Source organism: Podarcis raffonei, chromosome 8 (genome assembly GCF_027172205.1).
Source record: "Podarcis raffonei isolate rPodRaf1 chromosome 8, rPodRaf1.pri, whole genome shotgun sequence".
Classification (NCBI taxonomy): Eukaryota; Metazoa; Chordata; class Lepidosauria; order Squamata; family Lacertidae; genus Podarcis; species Podarcis raffonei.
Genome location: NC_070609.1, coordinates 43,384,694 through 43,403,569, shown reverse-complemented (window position 1 = coordinate 43,403,569; position 18,876 = coordinate 43,384,694). Strand labels below are relative to the sequence as shown.

Sequence of the window (18,876 nt, the reverse complement as noted above, 5' to 3'; positions counted from 1 at the left end):
CATTTCCTTTTAATCAAACCAGAATATCACAGGCTTTTTTTCTGTTGTAAAAGGTAAGACTATTATCCACAGATCATGGACCTTATCAGTTCTGCTCTAGGCAGGTAATAATTTCTGGTAATACAGAACCTCACTTACAATTTTCTGGCTACAATATGGCCATAGACAGGCAAGGCTTTGGAAATACAAGCAAGAACAAGATCAAAATTTCCTTTGGGCAGGTTCTTGTAGTGTTTGTGTTGGTCCACATGGATGCCCAGCACACATCTCACAGGGGGCATTAATTGAGAAGGTTGCCACCACGCTAATCAAATTGGTGTTTATTATGCTATTAGTATATTGCAGTTGTCATGGCCTTTGTCTAACACAATAAACTTGTTTAGCTGAATCATAAAATGAGCAGTGATATCCTTTGCACACCATAGGCCATTGAGATGCAGGCCTTGATCCACCTAGCAAGAGTGGAAGAGAAAACTTTATGACCCAGTTTTGAGGGAAGAAGGGGGGGAGGGGGTCAATTATCCAAAATGACTAAGGTCCAACCATGTAAATTTTCAGGGCTCTATGTATTTGTGGAATTGCCATTGCCTCTCTTTGGGATGAGATGGGGCTGGGCAAAAGGTTGGTAGGATGATCTACTTTTGTCTGTGGAAAGGTGAGTTTACCTGTGGAACAAAGAAAAGGTCCATTTTTAGGACAACTCTATCTCTGTGGAAGGTACAGATTTGCTGCTACATACACTTCTAACTTTTATCTCACCTTTTATCTCATCTCAGTTTTCCACATCGGGAATCCTGAACTATGAGAAATCACAGTGCAAAGGAAGATATACCACAAAATCCTTGCTCAATGGGTTTTCTTACCATTAGTTCTATGTTGGGTCAAATAATGGCCAGAGAAGAACTTGCATGTTGAATTATCTCCTTTGCAAACTCCACATGCATCCAAAACAGCTTTAGATCCAAGCTGACGATCGCACCCAACTTGCTGCAACAAAGAAAACATGAGTACATTAAAAGGGTACGTTAGGCTGTTAGGCTATTCCAACCCCCCCCCCAAACTTGCAAAGTTCATTTTTAAAAGGAACAAGTTCTAGTTCTAATTCAACATGTCCAAAAAGGAATTAATTCTAGTTTACATTTGTTGCTTAACAAAATGAACAAGTTCAATTCACATTCAGTTCAGTTCACAGTTCAATTCAAGTTCATCCAAATGGTTCTCAGTTGTTTTTTTCCAGCATTCAGAAGGTTACAAGCTGCTGTGCTGAAGTAAAAAATATACTTAAGGCTAAGTGGGGAGGGAAAACACATCATGAAATGTGAATTATTTTAGTTATTTCCCCCAACAGTTATGATATTTCAGCTTAAAGATCAAACGAGTCAGAAGAAGAAAAATACATGTAAGAGAATGAACTACAAGATAAGGAGAACAGGGATCTCCAAACAAATTTCAGCACCTTTAAGCTACAGCTCCCAAAAATCTTTGGAGAAAACCATAAGTGTTTAAAGTAGTATCATAGCATGTTAAATGTATATGCAGAAAAGGCCTAAGTTCCATTGGTTCATACAGTCCTGTATGCCACTTGGCTGAAACTACCTGAGTTTTCAGACAAAGATTATTTTCCAGCATACTCTTTTTTAAAACTGGGGGTGCCAGGAATTGAAGCTGGGACCTTGTGCATGCAAAACATTTGCTCTACCACTGAGCTGTAAAAAAGCAAAGTGGCAAAGAGAACTTTTAGCTTAACCTTACTTCACAAATCCCATCAATGCACACATCATCTCTGTATAGGGCGCAAGGGGTTCCATCTTTTACTCGGTTGGACATTGCAAAGAAAAAGTCAAAGTCTTCTGCAGTGCAGTATAGTTTGCAGCGATCTTCCTCTGAAAAGACATTAAAAGGGCAAATTATGGAGTAGAATTATTAAACAGTGTTGCCATTCCATCCTGGAGATGGATGACAGCACAAGGAATAAAATGGACAGAGGTAGCCAGAACATTTGTGTAATTAATCATACTGTTTCTGAATGGTCAGCAAATTGGAATATATTTTACCACCTGGCCACGCCAAGACACATCCCTCCCCCAATTCAAAATCAGGGACAGGCAGGCTGGAGATGAATTTGTGATTTTTATCATTCATTATTTATCAGTATTAGATTTATATTCCTTCAACATAGCATTCATTGGGTGACCTGGGGCTGGTCACACTTCTCTGAAGTCTCTCAGCCTCACTCACCTCACAGAGTGTTTGTTGAGGGGGAGGAAGGGAAGGAGATTGTGAGCCGCTTTGAGACTCCTTAGGGTAGTGATAAAGCGGGATATCAAATCCAAACTCTTCTTCTTCTTCTTGCCATGTTATCCTCACAACAATCCCAAGGGTTATGTTAGGCTGAGAGAGAATGACTGGTTCAAGGTCACACAGCAAACGTCATGGCTGAGTAGTGATTTTAACCCTGATTACCCAGGTCTTAGTCCACTTAATATCTCTCAAAGTTCATGGACACTTTCCAGCCAGGAAAAACACCTAAGGATGCAAAGCTGGGCTAGTGATGTATGTGGCCAGGGGAGAGGCTGTGTGACTAGGGAGGAGGTGTGGCCTGGGAGAGTCCTGATAGACAGATAGAGGCCTGAAGCTCACTGCCTCTGCTGTTGCATAACACAATATAATGGGTGGGGTATAAATAAATTATTATTATTATTATTATTATTATTATTATTATTATTATTATTATTATTACTACTACTACTACTACTACTATCATCCCCCATATTCCTGCTGGGAAAACTGAGGGTGAAATGGAGTGGTTCCCTAGAACCACCTGGTGGGTTCATGGGAGAGGTGAGATTCAAACTAGGGGCTTCCTGATTTGCAGCTTTGGTTTGTAACTAACTAAATGCTACTTAGTGTTGGCTCATGGAAATTAATGAACTTAAATTATTGATGTCTGCTTTGATTATGACTAGCATTAGCTGCAACTCTCAGTCTCTCAGCCACTACATTACAGTCATTCTCCTCCAGCTACATCTCTCTTTATGGACTGTCAGATTAAGTAAAGCTTTAGATGCCTGATCTTTTCATAAACAACATTTCCCTGTGTTGCTGTCAACAGCTTATACTGCTGCCACTGTTGTTATTAAGGATTTTATTGTCAATTTTCTGTAATTTGTTGGAAAGTGTCTTGAGGGTCTGTTATGATGGCAAGGCAGGGTATTAGAATTTTGAATGAATAATGCAAGACATATCAGAAACTGTTTGCATGATGTTCCTGGCTTACCTTCCACTTTCATGTAGGGCTTCCACTTATAGTACCATCCACGGAAAGGTTTGCTGTTATATTCAGCACACTGTTGGGCACGGAAGTCAGGGCTACTAGACATGCATGGTTGAACATTGCAAAGTTGATAAATGCGACTTGAGCCCTGACAGAATTTGCCACCGTACTGAGGCCTATGGAGAAAGAAACACCTTTTTGCAAGACCAGACACAGAGCAGATGATCAACTTTTACATGCATATCATTACAGTGGTACCTTGGTTTGCATATGTCTTGGTTTGCATACATTTTGGATTACAAACACGTCAAACCCGGAAGTGCGTGTCCCAGTTTGCAACCTTTTTTTGAATTACAACCCATTTTTGGGGGATTACAAACAAATTTTTTGGGGAGGCCCCATTGGCGAAAGCACACCTTGGGTTACAACCTGTTTTGGTTTACAAATGGACCTCTGGAACGGATTATGGTTGTAAACCAAGGTACCACTGTATATCTACTTCAATTGTAAGCAACATCAATTCTAATCCAGGAAGCTTTGTTTCAGATCCTGTGTTTTGCTTCATTAATCAAAACAATGAGGCTAGAACATGCCATCTGGTAAGAGCCAATATATGTTCAACAAAACGATTTGTTACCTGATAGGTCATTGCATCCTAAATAAAATCAAGAAACACTTTCTTGTTTTGGATCAACTTATCTTCCATGTCCAGGAGGTAAGAACATAAGAGAAGTCTGCTGGATCAGACCAATGGCCCATCTAGTCCAGCATCCTGTTCTCAAAGTGGCCAAAAGCATTCTCATCCCACTTATGGCTCCCAGCAACTGGTATTCAGAAGCAATCCCACCTCCAACTGTGAAGGCAGAGCATAGCCATCATGCCTAGTAGCCATGAATAGCCTAATAGTCATCAATAGCCTTCTCCTCCATGAATTTGTCTAATCCTATTTTAAAGCCATCGAGGTTGCTGGCCATCACTGCCTCCTATGGGTTCCATAGTTTAACTATGCACTCCATGAAAAAGTACTTCCTTTTCTCCCTTCAATGGATGTCAGCATGTGAACATAGTAAATTTCCTAATCCAGTCAATCACTGAACATTTATTTATTATTTTACATTTAAATAGCTTTGGGAAGAGGAGCAGTGGTAGAGGGGTATGAACTCCCTCCTATTTCTTTTATCTATGGTTTCAACCAGAATTTGTTTGCTGGTAGGGCAGCTGTCTTCGGACAAGCGCCGGCTCCCGGCTTCTTGAGCGAGATGAGCGCGCAACCCCAGAGTCGGTCACGACTGGACCTGTTGGTCAGGGGTACCTTTACCTTTACCTAGGACAGAGTCACTATGCTAGCCTCCTGGCTTGTTGGACACCTTAGCTTACTGAGAGAGTCAGGGACAAGTGTGTGGGGAGACCAGGATATGCAGCATGCAGCTGTATCTCGAGTGTAACTCAAACACATTACAGCTGTTGGGTGATTGTTACCAAGATCACAATACACAGGGAGGGATGATTTATACTTTCTCTCTTCAGGTGTAACACCCATACCTCTGAATATTACTGAAACGCACACACATGACTACAAGGCATAGCTGGAAAACTAAGACATTTTAAAATAATATAAAATATAAAATAAAATAAAATAACGGTTATTATGCAGCTGTAATTGGCCAGAAATAATTTGGCTCCACTGGTCACTGAACTTCTACACATCATGCAACTTTTCCTCGACTGACCTAAAGAAGGTTCTCCCACAGGTCTGATTACGCAATGCATTCATTGAGCAAGCAAGATCAATTTTGTTCCAGTTTTTTTTTTTTTTTTGTCTTCAAATGTCATCAACCACCCAAGCATGTATTCTAAATACACACATGACATGTAGTCAGCCCTGGGCTAATCTTGGTTGACCTGATACAGGACCCCTTACATTATATTAAATTGCCCTGGTACATGACAAGGAGAAATGTTTCCAAATTAACCCACCATATTTACTCAACAGTGGTGCTCAAATCCCTGTATAGATAGTTACCACTGAATGTTAAGTCAGTTACATACAACAGAACAGAGGCCCTATTTTGAGGTATTAGAAATACATATCTCTTAATATCCTATTCAGTTGAATCCATCATGGGGGGAAATTGTTAACATATGTTGGACAGAAATCCAGGTGTGAGTGAGATATATATATATATATATATATATATATATATATATATATATATCCTCTGCTCAGACTTAGCATTCTAATTCTTGTATTATTACAAAACAAGCTGGAACATGCTTCCATGGTTTGTGTGCCTTGAAAGCTAGAATTCTGATTCAGAATATTCTCTTGCAACCACTGGCAATTGATTAACATTGGATCTAATTTTTTATTAAATGTGAAGTTCTTGGTTCTGGCCTAAATTCTTGCAACCCCCAAACAGCCTCTTTATGAATCTGAGACTGTGCAATAGTAAGCATCTTCGTCTAGCAGATTGATCATGGTATATACTGCATATTCATGGTCCAGTGCCCACTTGATCAGATTCAAATAGGTCCTAGTAATCTTTATGCCGCAATAAATCTGTTAAAACTTTATGGTGCAATAAATTTGCAAACCTTTAAGATGCCACCAGACTGTCTTGCTTTTACTACAACCTGCTCACATTCTGAAGTCAGAAACATTTATTTTTTGGAATTTATAACTATCAGTGTGGCATAATGGTTAGAGTCAAGGGTGCTAACTTGAATAAAATATGGTGGAGGGGGCAGGTAAGCCCCACCTCACATAATCAAACACAAGATACAGCACATGCCTATCAACTTTTGGTGGCCCCTCAAATATTTTATTGGGTGGGTTAGGAGGTGGTTCCCATGGTTACACTATTGGACTAGTAACCAGGGACCCCTACTGAGCCATGCAGCTCATTGAGTAAACTTGGACCAGTCATGGTTGACATGTCTAACTATATCACAGTGTTGTTGTGAAAACAAAATGGGGAGAGGGGTGCCACTTTGATCTTCTCATTGGAAAGGCGGAATATAAATGTTAGAAATAATGTAAGTTGAATTAATAAACAAGATAGGAGCTTAGGCTGCAGCCCTACATACCTTTAGCTGGGAGCAAGCACAACTGAATTAAATGGGACTAAATTCTGTGTAGAATTTGTTAAATTCTGTGTATTTGTTAAAGTCCCATTTGAAGCCATCCTATACTTAGGATGGCTTCAAATGGGACTTTAACAATTAAAGAGGGGCACAGATCTGTCACTGCCTCTTAGTTCCAAGAGGTGAATGGAGCCTCCTCCAGGTTCACAATCAGTAAATCTATGAATACCAGTTGATGGTGTGGGGAGGGAAAGAGACATTGGGGGGAGCCTATTGCTATTGTGTTGCATTGCTTGAGAACTTGCTAGAAGCTTTTGGCTGGAGTCTGTGTGAAACAAGATGCTAGACTAGATGGGCCTTCGGTTTCACCCGCTAGGCCCCTGCTTACATTCTTATGGTCTATTAAAGTCACACCTCTTCAAAGTAAGCATGGTCATGCCTGGGCTATTAAAGCTCTATATTTTCTGTATAGAGTCAAAGGTTTATGGAATTCCATGCTTGCACCATCCCTCCAGTATTAGACTAATTACTGTTTTTAGTTGTACACTTCAATTTCATTTGCAGCCCTCCTCATCACTCATCAAGCTACAACATGCAGCAAATAAAAAGTACATATGTTGAAGCGATTTTGTTGCTTTGGTAGATTTTTTTTAAAAATGTACAAGCACATCTAAAATTGCATTCTAATATTTTTGTGAACAATACACTATTATGCAGCAGGTAAGACTCAATCCTACATATATGAGTTACTATGAACGTTTGTCTCCAGGGTTCTCTTCATGCTCTTTACAGCCAAGCTATTAAATTATGTAATCTATTTCTTTCTCAGAGAAAAATATCTCGATTGTAAAATGTTGTGATGTATGGGAAACAGACCCACGAATTTACACTACAGCAGCTTGTACAAACATAATGATTTTAGCAAATCTGCATAGTTCTGTTGTACTGTGGATGACCTCCAAAGGTGTTTGGTGCTGTAAGGTCGTATCTAATGCCATGAGATGTTCAGAATACCAGGGCCAATTTTCTTACAAGCTCAACACATTCCATTTATATTGTACATTATAATGATAAAATTGCTGATTATGCCAGGGGGGGAAAGCTAGAATCATAACTTTAAACACAAAAGGTTATGAGAAATGGTAGGCTCAGACAACAGCCCCACAATAGGAGCCATGTGGTCACCATGTGGTAGGAATCAATGGAACTAGGATTGTCTGACTGTACATGCAATGAACTCCATAGTATGTACTAATTGGACAAAACAGAACAATGAGATTTATTTATTTATGTATTTATTTATTTGGACTTTTTCATACCACCCTTCATCCAAGGATCATAGAGCAGTTTACAATATAGAAACACAAAAAGACATAACATAGTAACAAACAAAAACAATACCCCCTTCCTCTGCTTACAGTTTAAAAGCCCATAGATTCTTTAATTAGCCAAAGGCCTGAGAGAATAGGAATATTTTTGCCTGGCACCTAAAGATAAGTAACAGAGGTGCCAGGTGAGCCATCCACGAATGCTAATGAATCATTGTGGCACAAAAAAAGATTAAAAGGTTCCTACCAAGTATATGACAATATTAATTTTCTGCCACCACCATAACTCAATGGAGTGATGATTCTATCTCTCAATGGCATTTTACTTCAGAAGCTTGATGCATTTCGTACTCATTTTATGATTAGGAGGTTGAGATCCAACCATTCAATAGAATACTGAAGTTTCATGTCCACAACAAATATTTCCACCATGAATTTGGCTTTTCACAATAATTCCATGGGAGGGGTCCACTGGTCATATAACATATATATGTCCGATCTACATGTGGAGGGAGGAAACCAGATTGAATCCAGTGTCCCTGTCCCCCAGACACCATGTTTTGATTGTCTCTGTATGCTCAGAGATCCTGCAAAATGTGTGATCAGTGATCTTGCAGAATGCAGTGTTCTGAACATGTGGCATGTGCTAACGCAGGCTTCCTCAACCTCAGCCCTCCAGATGTTTTTGGCCTGCAACTCCCATGATCCCTAGCTAGCAGGACCAGTGGTCAAGGATGATGGGAACTGTAGTCTCAAAACATCCGGAGGGCCGAGGTTGAGGAAGCCTGTGCTAAGGTATGTTCACACATTGCATTTAATGACTGTGTAATCTGTGTACTTGTGTACACAAATAGTTGAGCTATATACTCGTACTGCTATTCACATGTAACATTCAATGAGTGCATTATGTTCATGTGTAGCTGTACAAATCAATGTGAGTACACTCTTTCACAGTTATACATACAGCTTGTACCTGTGTAAGTGTAATTCCTGAACAAGCTTACAATACACAGAGATCAACAGTGGGACAGCAGGGGTGATCTTCCTTCTCTCTTGGCCCCACTTGCACATTGTAGGGGGTATGTTGTGAGAACTGCCCTACAATCCTAGAGCTAAAGCTAAGCAGATCTTAGCTTTATATAATCCTCTATATTGCCTGGCTGCAAGCCTAATTTGAACAGAAAGCTGAATATGTGTAACATGCAAACAAATAACTAACTAGCCAAAATTAGAGTTGTCTGGACATGCCATAATCCTGATAGGGTTTAAGATCTACTTCTTTCAGCTCTAGGTGAATTATCACTAGAAAGAGGGATCAACCAACATCAGACACTGGAGCAGGTGCTCATACCAGAACCCTCATAATCCATAAATGAAATGTAATCTACTGCAATCCTCTCCATACATAGCTGACGCAGCATGAGAAACGACATTCAGCTCTGAATGAAATATGTCACACACTCAATTTAGTTGAGACTCCACAGTTAAGAGATACCTTCTTCAGAATTATCTTATGAGGCTGTGTCATTTAACAAAAAATGAAACACTTGACATTATTATTTTGCTAAGGAATTGATGTGAAGGAATCTGTGGTCCTCCAGATGTCAGGTGTTATAAATGTGCACCACCCCCTTCACCCCCAATTTCCCATGTTTACTGGAAAGGTCTGATTGGGGATTCTATGTTTTCAACTTAATACCTTTGGGGAAGGTCATAGCTCAGTGGTAAATCTAATGATGTCTCCAGGTAGGGAAGGACCTCTCTCTGAAACTGTGGAGAGCCACTGCCAGTCAGTATGGGAATACTGAACTAGAGAGACAAACAGTCTGGGCTTCATATAAATCAATTTCCTGTGTTCCGGACCCTCCCATGATTGGTGAGACCCTACTCTTCCTTACCCTATGCTCTTTAAACATTTGAACATTCAAAACATTCAAATTTGGTTGAATCCATCCCATAAACATTATAAAGGGGTGTGTGGGTGTGGGTGTGTAAACTTAACACAAATATTTACTTTGCCACCTATCTTGATAGGATACAAATAATGATTAAAAATAATACCTTTTCATATCAATGTCTTACTTTGGATTATTGCAGTGTCTCTCTTGGTACGTGACTCCACCCCCACAGGTCCGAGAGCAACTGGACCACTCAGACCACATAGACCACTGGCCATTAACAGGCTTGGGACCATGGTCTCCATATTGTACACATTGACCTCTTCGACACCACTGTAGGAGATAATGTAGAAAACCAATGCTTTGTCAGTATCTACCAGGATGGCTGGGTAAGGTTGAAAAAAGAACCAGTTATAATCAGTTATGAACCACTAGAGTGGAAAGGAAGCTAAGGCAAAGAGTAGGTGGCAAGAAAATGGTGGAACTGGAATTAGTGGCAGAGATCTGAGTGAATACACCTCCTATCCCTTCCCAACCATTGTCCCTGTCCTACCTTTAAGGTCAAAACAGTCCCAGGTGAGCTATAACCAATGGAGGTTGGTTCCTTTGGGACAGGGGTCGGCAACATGTTGCCCATGGGCCAGATGCAGCCCACAAAGACCATTTTACCAGCCCACGAGCCACCCCTGAATCGAGCCGCCCACTTGGTGAGTCTCCCACGCGCTGCGCTAAACCGGCACAGCGTGGCACAGGGACTCACCGGGCTGCATCGGAAATTGCGTCTGCACATGTCCAGATGCCGAAACTTGCTTCTGCGCAGGTGCAATTTTCGGGGTTTGGGCATGCACAGAAGCAATTTTCAGCATCGCAGGCATGCGCAGATGTGATTTCCGGTGTCATGCTGTGCCAGTCCGGCCCAGTGACCATCTCCGTGGGAGTGATCCAGCCCATGGCTGGTAAACCTTGCCGACCCCTGCTTTGGGAGAATGAGGCATTGTAAACTGGCCTGTGATCCTCAGATGAAGGGCAATATAGAAATTTAAAATAATTGCTCCATCAGCCTCAGTCTGTCCTCATCCGGCCCTCACCTGCTTCCTTTCTTACAACCAGTCCAGGAGGTGGTTCTGGCTGTCAACTCCTCCTTAATCTCAGTGTTGCCTGTTGTAGAACTCAGCGAGGGGGAGGATAGGAACGAAGCTAGAATTAGTTGACTCTGCCTCTCATTGGCTCTGGCTCCACCTACCATTTGGGCTCCCAGCTTTCTGCCCTGGCAATGGATACCAGCTGTCACTGGGTATAATAATACATTAGGGTGGGCACACACATACAATTCAATGTGCCTAGATGCAGAATGTGTGTGCCATTCCTAGATCTCATCTGGGATGTTTATAACACTGTTGAGGACAATACACAGTGGATTTTATGTGCATATGCCTTTTCAGAACATAGGAAGCTGCCTCGTGCTAAATTGGTTGGTCAGCCTCAGTACTGTCTATATTGACTGGCATCGGATCTCCAGGGTTTCAGAGAAAGCTCTCCTCTGGCTCTGCTTGGAAATTCTTGGGTGGGATCTTCTGCATGCAAAGCAGGTTCTCTACCACTGAGCTTTGTCCCTTCCCCCACTTTTGCAGCCTTAGTAACTTACCATGCCTATCCCACAGGGTGTTCCTTCTGCGGCTGGCATAAACTTTGTCTCACATCGATGGCCTACTTTATGGCACCAAAGTGATTTACATATATCCTGAAATTTATAAGAAGAAGAAGACACTCCCATTAATCTCAGTCTTTCCTGACTGGAAAAATCCAACTTGTCTATTCTGATGTGAATAAGAGGCCTGAAATTTATATAGGTGCTTGTATACTGTCATTATTATAGTTTCATTTAATTTTTCTCCATTCAATGTTAACAACAGATAACCAAGAAACCCAATAAAATCAACAAAATCAAATCTTTGAGAACTCTAGAATATTCACACATACAAGCAGATGACTCCTATCCCCGCCCCCACCAACACTTCATCATTTGTGTCCATTTTCTTTGAACTGTCTGCTTTGCAATGCATTGTAATTGTCACAGGTTCTTTCTGTAGTCTTAGATCTGTGATAACTCATTTAGTCAACTTCAAGTCTTCCCATGCTGCTGCTGTCACTAGGGATATATGAACCAACCCGTATTGCACACTAACTTACTTTCTCAACTTTTCCTCCTCTACAATAATGCCATCAAGGTATGATTTGGGGGCAGAAGACCTTGAGGAAAGAGCACCCACTCTGCTACTGGGGTATAAGAATGGGACCAAGGAGCCCTTCATTTGGAAAGCTCTAGTCTGGAAAGCTCCAATTGTGCTCTCCTGCTTAGGTCTTGTTTTTGTGCTTCCTATACACATCTTGTTGACCACTATGAGAACAGAATGCTGGACTGGATGGGCCATTGGTCTGATCCAACAGGCTATTCTTATGCTCTCCTGAAAAGCTTTCCCTGACATGTGCACCAGTCTGATCCAAATGCATGCTTGACTCATATTATTATTGTTCTGTTGCTTCTCTTTCATCAACATTACTATCCAACTGGTTTCCTAAACAAATCCCCTCATGGCTATTTTGGATTCCATACCTTGTCCTTTGCCCACCCTGCCTCTTAACAATTCAAGCTGCAGCAAAGGCTTCTGCTTCTCCCTCCTTGAAATTAACAAGATCCACCCCTTCCTCCCCATTATAGCTGCCAAAACTCTGTCCCCTACGTCTTGTTGTGGCTTGCCTCAAATACTGCATGCTCCTCTTCTCTAGCTCTCTTTTATCACTCCATTTCCTCCACTCTGTCTAAAAGCATGAAACTGTACGCCTCTCCCCACCCCCTGGCATCCTGTGTTCTCTTCCTCTCCTTTCATAGATGCATTTACTCTTTCATATCAGTCTTTGACTTTGCCTAGTATGCTCTTATTGCCTTCCTTTTCCCACCTCCTGCTGGTCACCTCTCAGTGCCTGTGTCAGCTGTTAGATTTGATTTGATTCTGTTCATTTAGGAATCAATTGAGACCAAGGTTTTAAATCTCTAGCAACCAGTGTTAGCATAGGAAAACCACCAATATCATGTTACTGCCAATAATTAATTTGTGAATTGTCATGATGCTATCTTATATACGTATAAACTTTGCTTACAGATGTCACAAGCTGTACTTGATGACTGCCATGGCCTCTTGGCTCTAGAATCTGCCTCAACAAGAATTGCACACCAGATGTTGCTTGTTTCAAGCATGTTTTTCCAAACAGTAACTTGAAATAGTGGAATGGGTTTTAAGATCAGAGTCTAGAGGTATATTTTTGAAATTCTTTCAAGGGAAACTAAATATGGATTTACAGCAAATTAAACTGGAACTAAAGAGATGTTGGAATCCTTGTGCAATAAGAGGCTGCAACTGTTCCACTCTGCTCATAACTAATTTTTAACTCTTTTTTCCCTAAACCCAAGTATATGTATAACATAAATCAATTTAATGAAGTTATGCTTAATTAAAGGTTTTTGCATCTTATTGATTGCTTTATCAATTAGATGAGAACTCAAACCTAAGCATGAGAGTAGCATACTGGCTAAAAAACCGAGTTGTGAATCAGGAATTTCCTGATTCAAATTCCATCTCTGCCATGAAATCACTAGGTGGCCTTGAGACAAAGCCCCTCTCTCTCACACCCTCAGTCCCCAATCTCTGATATAGGGTTCTTGCAAGAATTAGAACATAAGAGCTTTGATGGATCAGACCAATGACCCATCTAGTCCAGTATCCTGTTCTCACAACAGCTGACCATGCCTATGGGAAGCCCAAAAGCAGGAGCTGAGCTTGACCAAGCTCTGCCAGAAACTGGTACAGTGGTACCTCAGGTTACAAATGCTTTGGGTTACAAACTCCACCAACCCGGAAGTAGTACCTCGGGTTGAGAACTTTGCCCAAGGATGAGAACAGAAAACGTGCGCCGGTGGCGTGGTGGCAGTGGGATGCCCCATTAGCTAAAGTGGTGCCTCAGGTTAAGAACGGTTTCTGGTTAAGAACGGACCTCCAGAACAAATTAAGTTCATGACCCAAGGTACCACTGCATCCAGAAGCATAGTGCCTACAACAATGGAGCTTGAACATAACCATTGTGGCTAGGAGCCCCAATAGCCTTATCTTCCACAAATTTGTCTAATCCTCTTTTAAAACCATCCTAGTAGGTGACTACCACTTGCAGGAGTGAATACCATAGTTTATGCACTGCATGGAAAAGTACTTTCTTTTGTCATCTAGCTATTGCATGGGAAGAGCCTTCTAGACTTGAAAGTGCTTTACAAATGTAATTATTATCACTTCTAGTAGCAATAGTAGCATTACTACTACAGGTAATGCCATTTTAGACCTGGTTTACGCTATGCAGTTTGCAAGCATATCTGTAACATCCCTTTTTCTGCTACAACTATGCACTGCTTAAAAAACTGATCAGCCTAGTTCCATCTTAGGCAAGAAATCACACTAAAATATTCTTAAAAGCACAGTGAAGCTTGGGCATCCCCTGCGCCTCTATTCCCCCCCGTTCATTGCAATTAGATTCTGCATCCTATAAGCACAATCTCTCCCTGCAGCTATGCTGGACCACCTTGAATTCCATCCAAGCCAACACCTTCAAAGCAAGCAATGGCTTTGCCAAATTATTTAAGATTTAGAAACAGTGCAGACCCTGGAGCTCATTGGAACCCCTCCACTCATTCATAATCTTCCCATTTATAATTCATTGCTATTCCTCAGTGCAAGTTCTAACGTCTGTCTGGAAGACACGAATCTCGTACCTTTACAAAACTCAGATTGCAGAGTTTTGCTTTTGCTCCAAATTGCCATTTGCACTGAGTGTCAGCATCATAGATCTGTCCTGGGAGCTTATCAGGGTATTTGTATTGTCCGGCCTGTTTGGGTTCATCTATCAGGCAAGCTGCTTGAGCAGTACTGAAGGGAAGGAAGGAAAGCATCTGTTAATACATTTGCTTAGGGTCTTTTTATCACATGTGGTGGTCTAAGCAGTTTACAAGAATTTTTAAAAAACAACATTAAAATATGGAGATGCATCATTAAAATTCACAAAATGACAGTCCCACTAAAACATTAAAATAGAAATATTTGCAATTAAAAATACAATAAAGCAATCCAATTAAAACAACACAATAATTGAAATGGGAGACTTAGATAAGGAGATCAAGGGACTTAATTATTTCTAGCTCAAATCACGTCCACATGTTTTCACCCATAATTCTATTCCGGTCTGTTTCTGTATTAGTCTGGTTTTATTATATTTTATTTAAGTCTCAAGAATATGTATCTAAATATTACTTTATTTTTCCATATAATTTTGATTGAAGTTTTAAAATTATAAGGAAAGGGGGGGGGTACAGAAATTAAAAGAAGAAAGAAATGAGAGAGAGGGCAGTATATTGCATCATGAGTACAGCAATATATTGTCGAGTTTTAACAAATACTTTCACTTTTTTTTGGGGGGGGAGAATATACCATAATGTTCTCCAACAGACATGCAAGTCCCACTTGCTTTTAAACATTTCATTATTCCTGTCTAAATAAGTGTCCGTGTTAATTTAATTTAATTTAATTTTATAATTTAATTTAATGACTTTTGCTTGCTTGGCTGAAGAGCATGTGAGTTTATGTAGAAACTAGCTAACTGTACAAAACTAGCCCCACCCACCACTGGCATGTAGCCAGGATTTTTGTTAGGCTGCAGGCTTTTCTTAGGGGGGCAGGCTTTTGCTGGGGGACAGAACCTCAGATTTGTATTGATTTGTATTGATTTTTATTGTTTTATTGATTGGGGGACAGGTGCTCCCTGCCCCCCCCCCAGGCTATGCCCATGTCAGTAAGGAATAGGACCAACTAGGACATTCAGCTAGTAGGTGTGACCCCAGTATCCTGCTCAATGTGATGTTAATCACTTGATTCACTATGCTCCAGTAGGGTTTTACTTTTCAAGGCTATCTTCCTCAGGATCAGAAATCAAAAAGATGCCCTTCCAAGCTGAAGCCTACCTGAGAAATTTGTTGAGATACTGCCGGCTGCATACTGACCACGAAAACACTCCATTGTTTCCCGTGAGGGTGGGAGACATAATGTTACCTTCGGCTTTTCTGCAAGGATTCCCTTCTCCATCATGAATCATGCCAAAACTAGAAAGTTCCAAAAACAAAAGCAGAGGCCTTCACAATGTGTAAGGACAAATGATATGGCAATGGTGTGGTAATGCAAATTATTAGACTACTTCATGAGTGATCCACATGTGTAAGCACTTGGAAATGACAATTGATACAGAATGCAATTGGTTTGTTTGTTTGGTTGGTTGGTTGATTGATAAGTTGGAATGTGTGCAGAGGAGGAGGACCAAAATGATAAAGGGCCTGTAAACCTTTGATTGTGGTTCGAGGACCTGACCCCCGCTTGGTGGAATAAAGACACATTGACATAGAATATAAGGTTAATGGGCAAGAAAAGGCCACAACTTTATTGACTGCCGCAAGTGAGAAGGTATTGGCTTAGGCATTGGACCACGGAAGATTTGACTCCACCCACTCGAAGAGGGGTGAGTCTGAAGAGGGGGTTAACCACCAGTAGGGGGAGCCTGTTGATGCTAATACAACTATAAGCTCTCCCCTGATGTCACCAAAGGTCGTGCCATGGCCCCCCGCCACACAGGCATTGGACAGGATTCACGACCGCCGGATTCCTTTAACGGAATACGCAAATTTGAAGGGGTAGGCGATGGCCACACCTTGCCCTTTCACACACCAACAACACATTCCAATGCCTAGAGAAGGTGAGCAAGTGGGCTGAATGACTGGCACGGCTGCATCTTGATCAGCAAACCACGCACCCACCAAGCCACCCGATTGGGTGCTCAACCGGGAGGCGTGGCGCGCCAGCCATGTCGATGGGGCAGGGGGCGTAACGCCCCCTGTGTGACGTGGGAGTCGTCTCCCGCCCACAACACCTCCCCTCCGGAAGGAGGAGAGGCCTTGTAGATGTGTCAATCATCATTTCACAAAGGGCCAAACTAGGTATGAAACCAAAAGTAGGTTGGTTCCAAAAGGTCAATGGAAGCAGGAGTCTTCATCTGATGGAATGACTCTATCTGATGAAAAGTCTCCTTCTGTGAGGGGCGAAGACTCCATATGTCAGAGAAAGGGAGCCTTTGGATCCAATCCCATATCTTTAAACACAAAACCAGCCCATATATGCAAAATGGGCAAATGGGGTCTGATTTAAAAAGCAAAAGTGGTGTTTGAATCAAGCACCAGTTGTATCTTTTTATGTGACTTTATGTTCAAGTTGTGGAAGTTTAACTGTCAGGTCTAGTTTCCTCCAGGTTTCCAACTTTAAAGCCTCTGGCTTTTGTAATTAAACTTGAGCTAAGCTGTGGTATCCTTCATTTTGTAGGGAAGGAAGTTCCATCAAACTTTAAATGATTTATTTGACAAAAAATCCTATAATTGTTTGAAACGTTCCCTCCTATCTATAATTACTATCTGACTGCTAATAGGATCATTAGGCAACACTTCTAAGGATCATCTGCCTCTAGGCATCCAAAGGCCATTGCTGCCAATTTCCTATATTATACAGCTGAAAAGGCACACGCTTGGACAAATGACAATGGAAGAAATTTCTAGCAGTTATTGCCAAATGAAAGAATTGCAGTCTTTCCAAGATACTTTTTTTGGAAGGCATTTCATAAATCCTTCCTGTCCGGATATCAGCATTCATATGCCAAGCTGAAAAAGGAAGGTTATAATAGGAAGAAGAAGAAGAAGAAGAAGAAGAAGAAGAAGAAGAAGAAGAAGAAGAAGCAACTCCTAAAGGGAATGACAAATGATCTGTATTACTTAATGATAAATAGAAGAAGAAAGTAAGATGCAAAAATGTGTGCTTATTACCCAGCTTTATCTACTTATTTTCTCTGGGCACAATCAATCAGTTGTAGGAAGTGTCCTCTTGCACTGCTCCTATTTAATTTCTATAGGGCTTCTACAAGAGAGCATCACACCAGCATTCTCTTAAGGAGTTAATTCCAATACAGCAGAAACCAGGAACCTCAGGAGAAATTATAGCATTCCCTCTTTGTCTGGCTTCTAGGACTCTCCCCCAGGCCCTGCCTATCTCTTTCTCTCTTCCCAGGTCATACTCCTCACCAACCCTGTTCTGTACTCTCCTTGAGTGCTTTTGCTTGATAGGAATATGTCCTTAAACTGTTTGCATGGTGGATGGGCATAGAAGCCTCTGACTTTTGCCTGTCTGGTATGTGCAAAGGAAGAGATTAAGTTCACGGGTAGTGCATCTGCCTTGCATGCAGAAAATCCCCAGCATCTTCAGACAGGTCTGGGAGGGGCCCCTGTCTGAAACTGTGGAGCGCCACTGCTAGCCAAGGTTGACAATACTTGGCTAAAGAGACCAATGGTGTGACTCAGTATAAGCTTCTGTGTTCCTATCTGTTGCTCTACTTGCTTTTGCTTCTGGCTCCACCCACATTTCCCTCTATGCCCCCACAAAGTCAATGGGCAAAGTTGAAGCCCTTTGTTGCAGGCACCCACAATCTTCAGTGTGAGATGGCACCTATACTGGGGAGAAAGGAGATTTCGTGGCGGATGGAAAGACAAGCCAATCTGTGCTATGTGTTGTACTGCTCTGAGAAGAGGTGTAACATTTCTTCATGGCTGATGCAATGTCCAGCCAATCAGTGATGAGCAAAACAGACTTTTCCAACAGGGGAACCTGATCCTAGGAAGAAGGTTATTGGTATGAACCACTAACAGTGTGCATCCTTCTCAATCCCACCAACGCAATTATGTACATCTATAAGGTAAAGGTAAAGGTACCCCTGCCCGTACAGGCCAGTCTTGACAGACTCTAGGGTTGTGCGCTCATCTCAGTCTAGAGGCCGGGAGCCAGCGCTGTCCACAGACACTTCCGGGTCACATGGCCAGTGTGACGAAGCTGCTCTGGTGAACCGGCACCAGAGCAGCACACGGAAACGCCGTTTACCTTCCCGCTATAAAGTGGTACCTATTTATCTACTTGCACTTAAGGGTGCTTTCGAACTGCTAGGTGGGCAGGAGCTGGGACCGAAAGACGGGAGCTCACCCCGCCGCGGGGATTCGAACCGCCGACCATGCGATCGGCAAGTCCTAGGTGCTGAGGTTTTACCCACAGCGCCACCCGCGTCCCTTGTACATCTATACATAGCCTGAAAGATATAGTTCTGAATTCGATCAGGT

The 18,876-nt window shown here is 41.7% G+C and overlaps 1 protein-coding gene across 3 annotated transcripts in view; it reads right to left on the bottom strand.

Moving 5' to 3' along the window:
• ADAMTS18 (ADAM metallopeptidase with thrombospondin type 1 motif 18) overlaps positions 1-18,876 on the bottom strand; it is a 101,325-nt gene that overhangs the window by 28,739 nt on the left and 53,710 nt on the right. For all 3 annotated transcript variants that reach the window (XM_053399600.1, XM_053399601.1, XM_053399602.1), the window contains 7 exons: positions 15,643-15,780; positions 14,401-14,554; positions 11,230-11,325; positions 9,769-9,917; positions 3,278-3,450; positions 1,753-1,883; positions 864-987 (listed from right to left, as the gene is read on the bottom strand). In XM_053399600.1, coding sequence (XP_053255575.1) covers positions 864-987; positions 1,753-1,883; positions 3,278-3,450; positions 9,769-9,917; positions 11,230-11,325; positions 14,401-14,554; positions 15,643-15,780 — 965 coding nt within the window. The remainder of the gene's footprint in view (positions 1-863; positions 988-1,752; positions 1,884-3,277; positions 3,451-9,768; positions 9,918-11,229; positions 11,326-14,400; positions 14,555-15,642; positions 15,781-18,876) is intronic.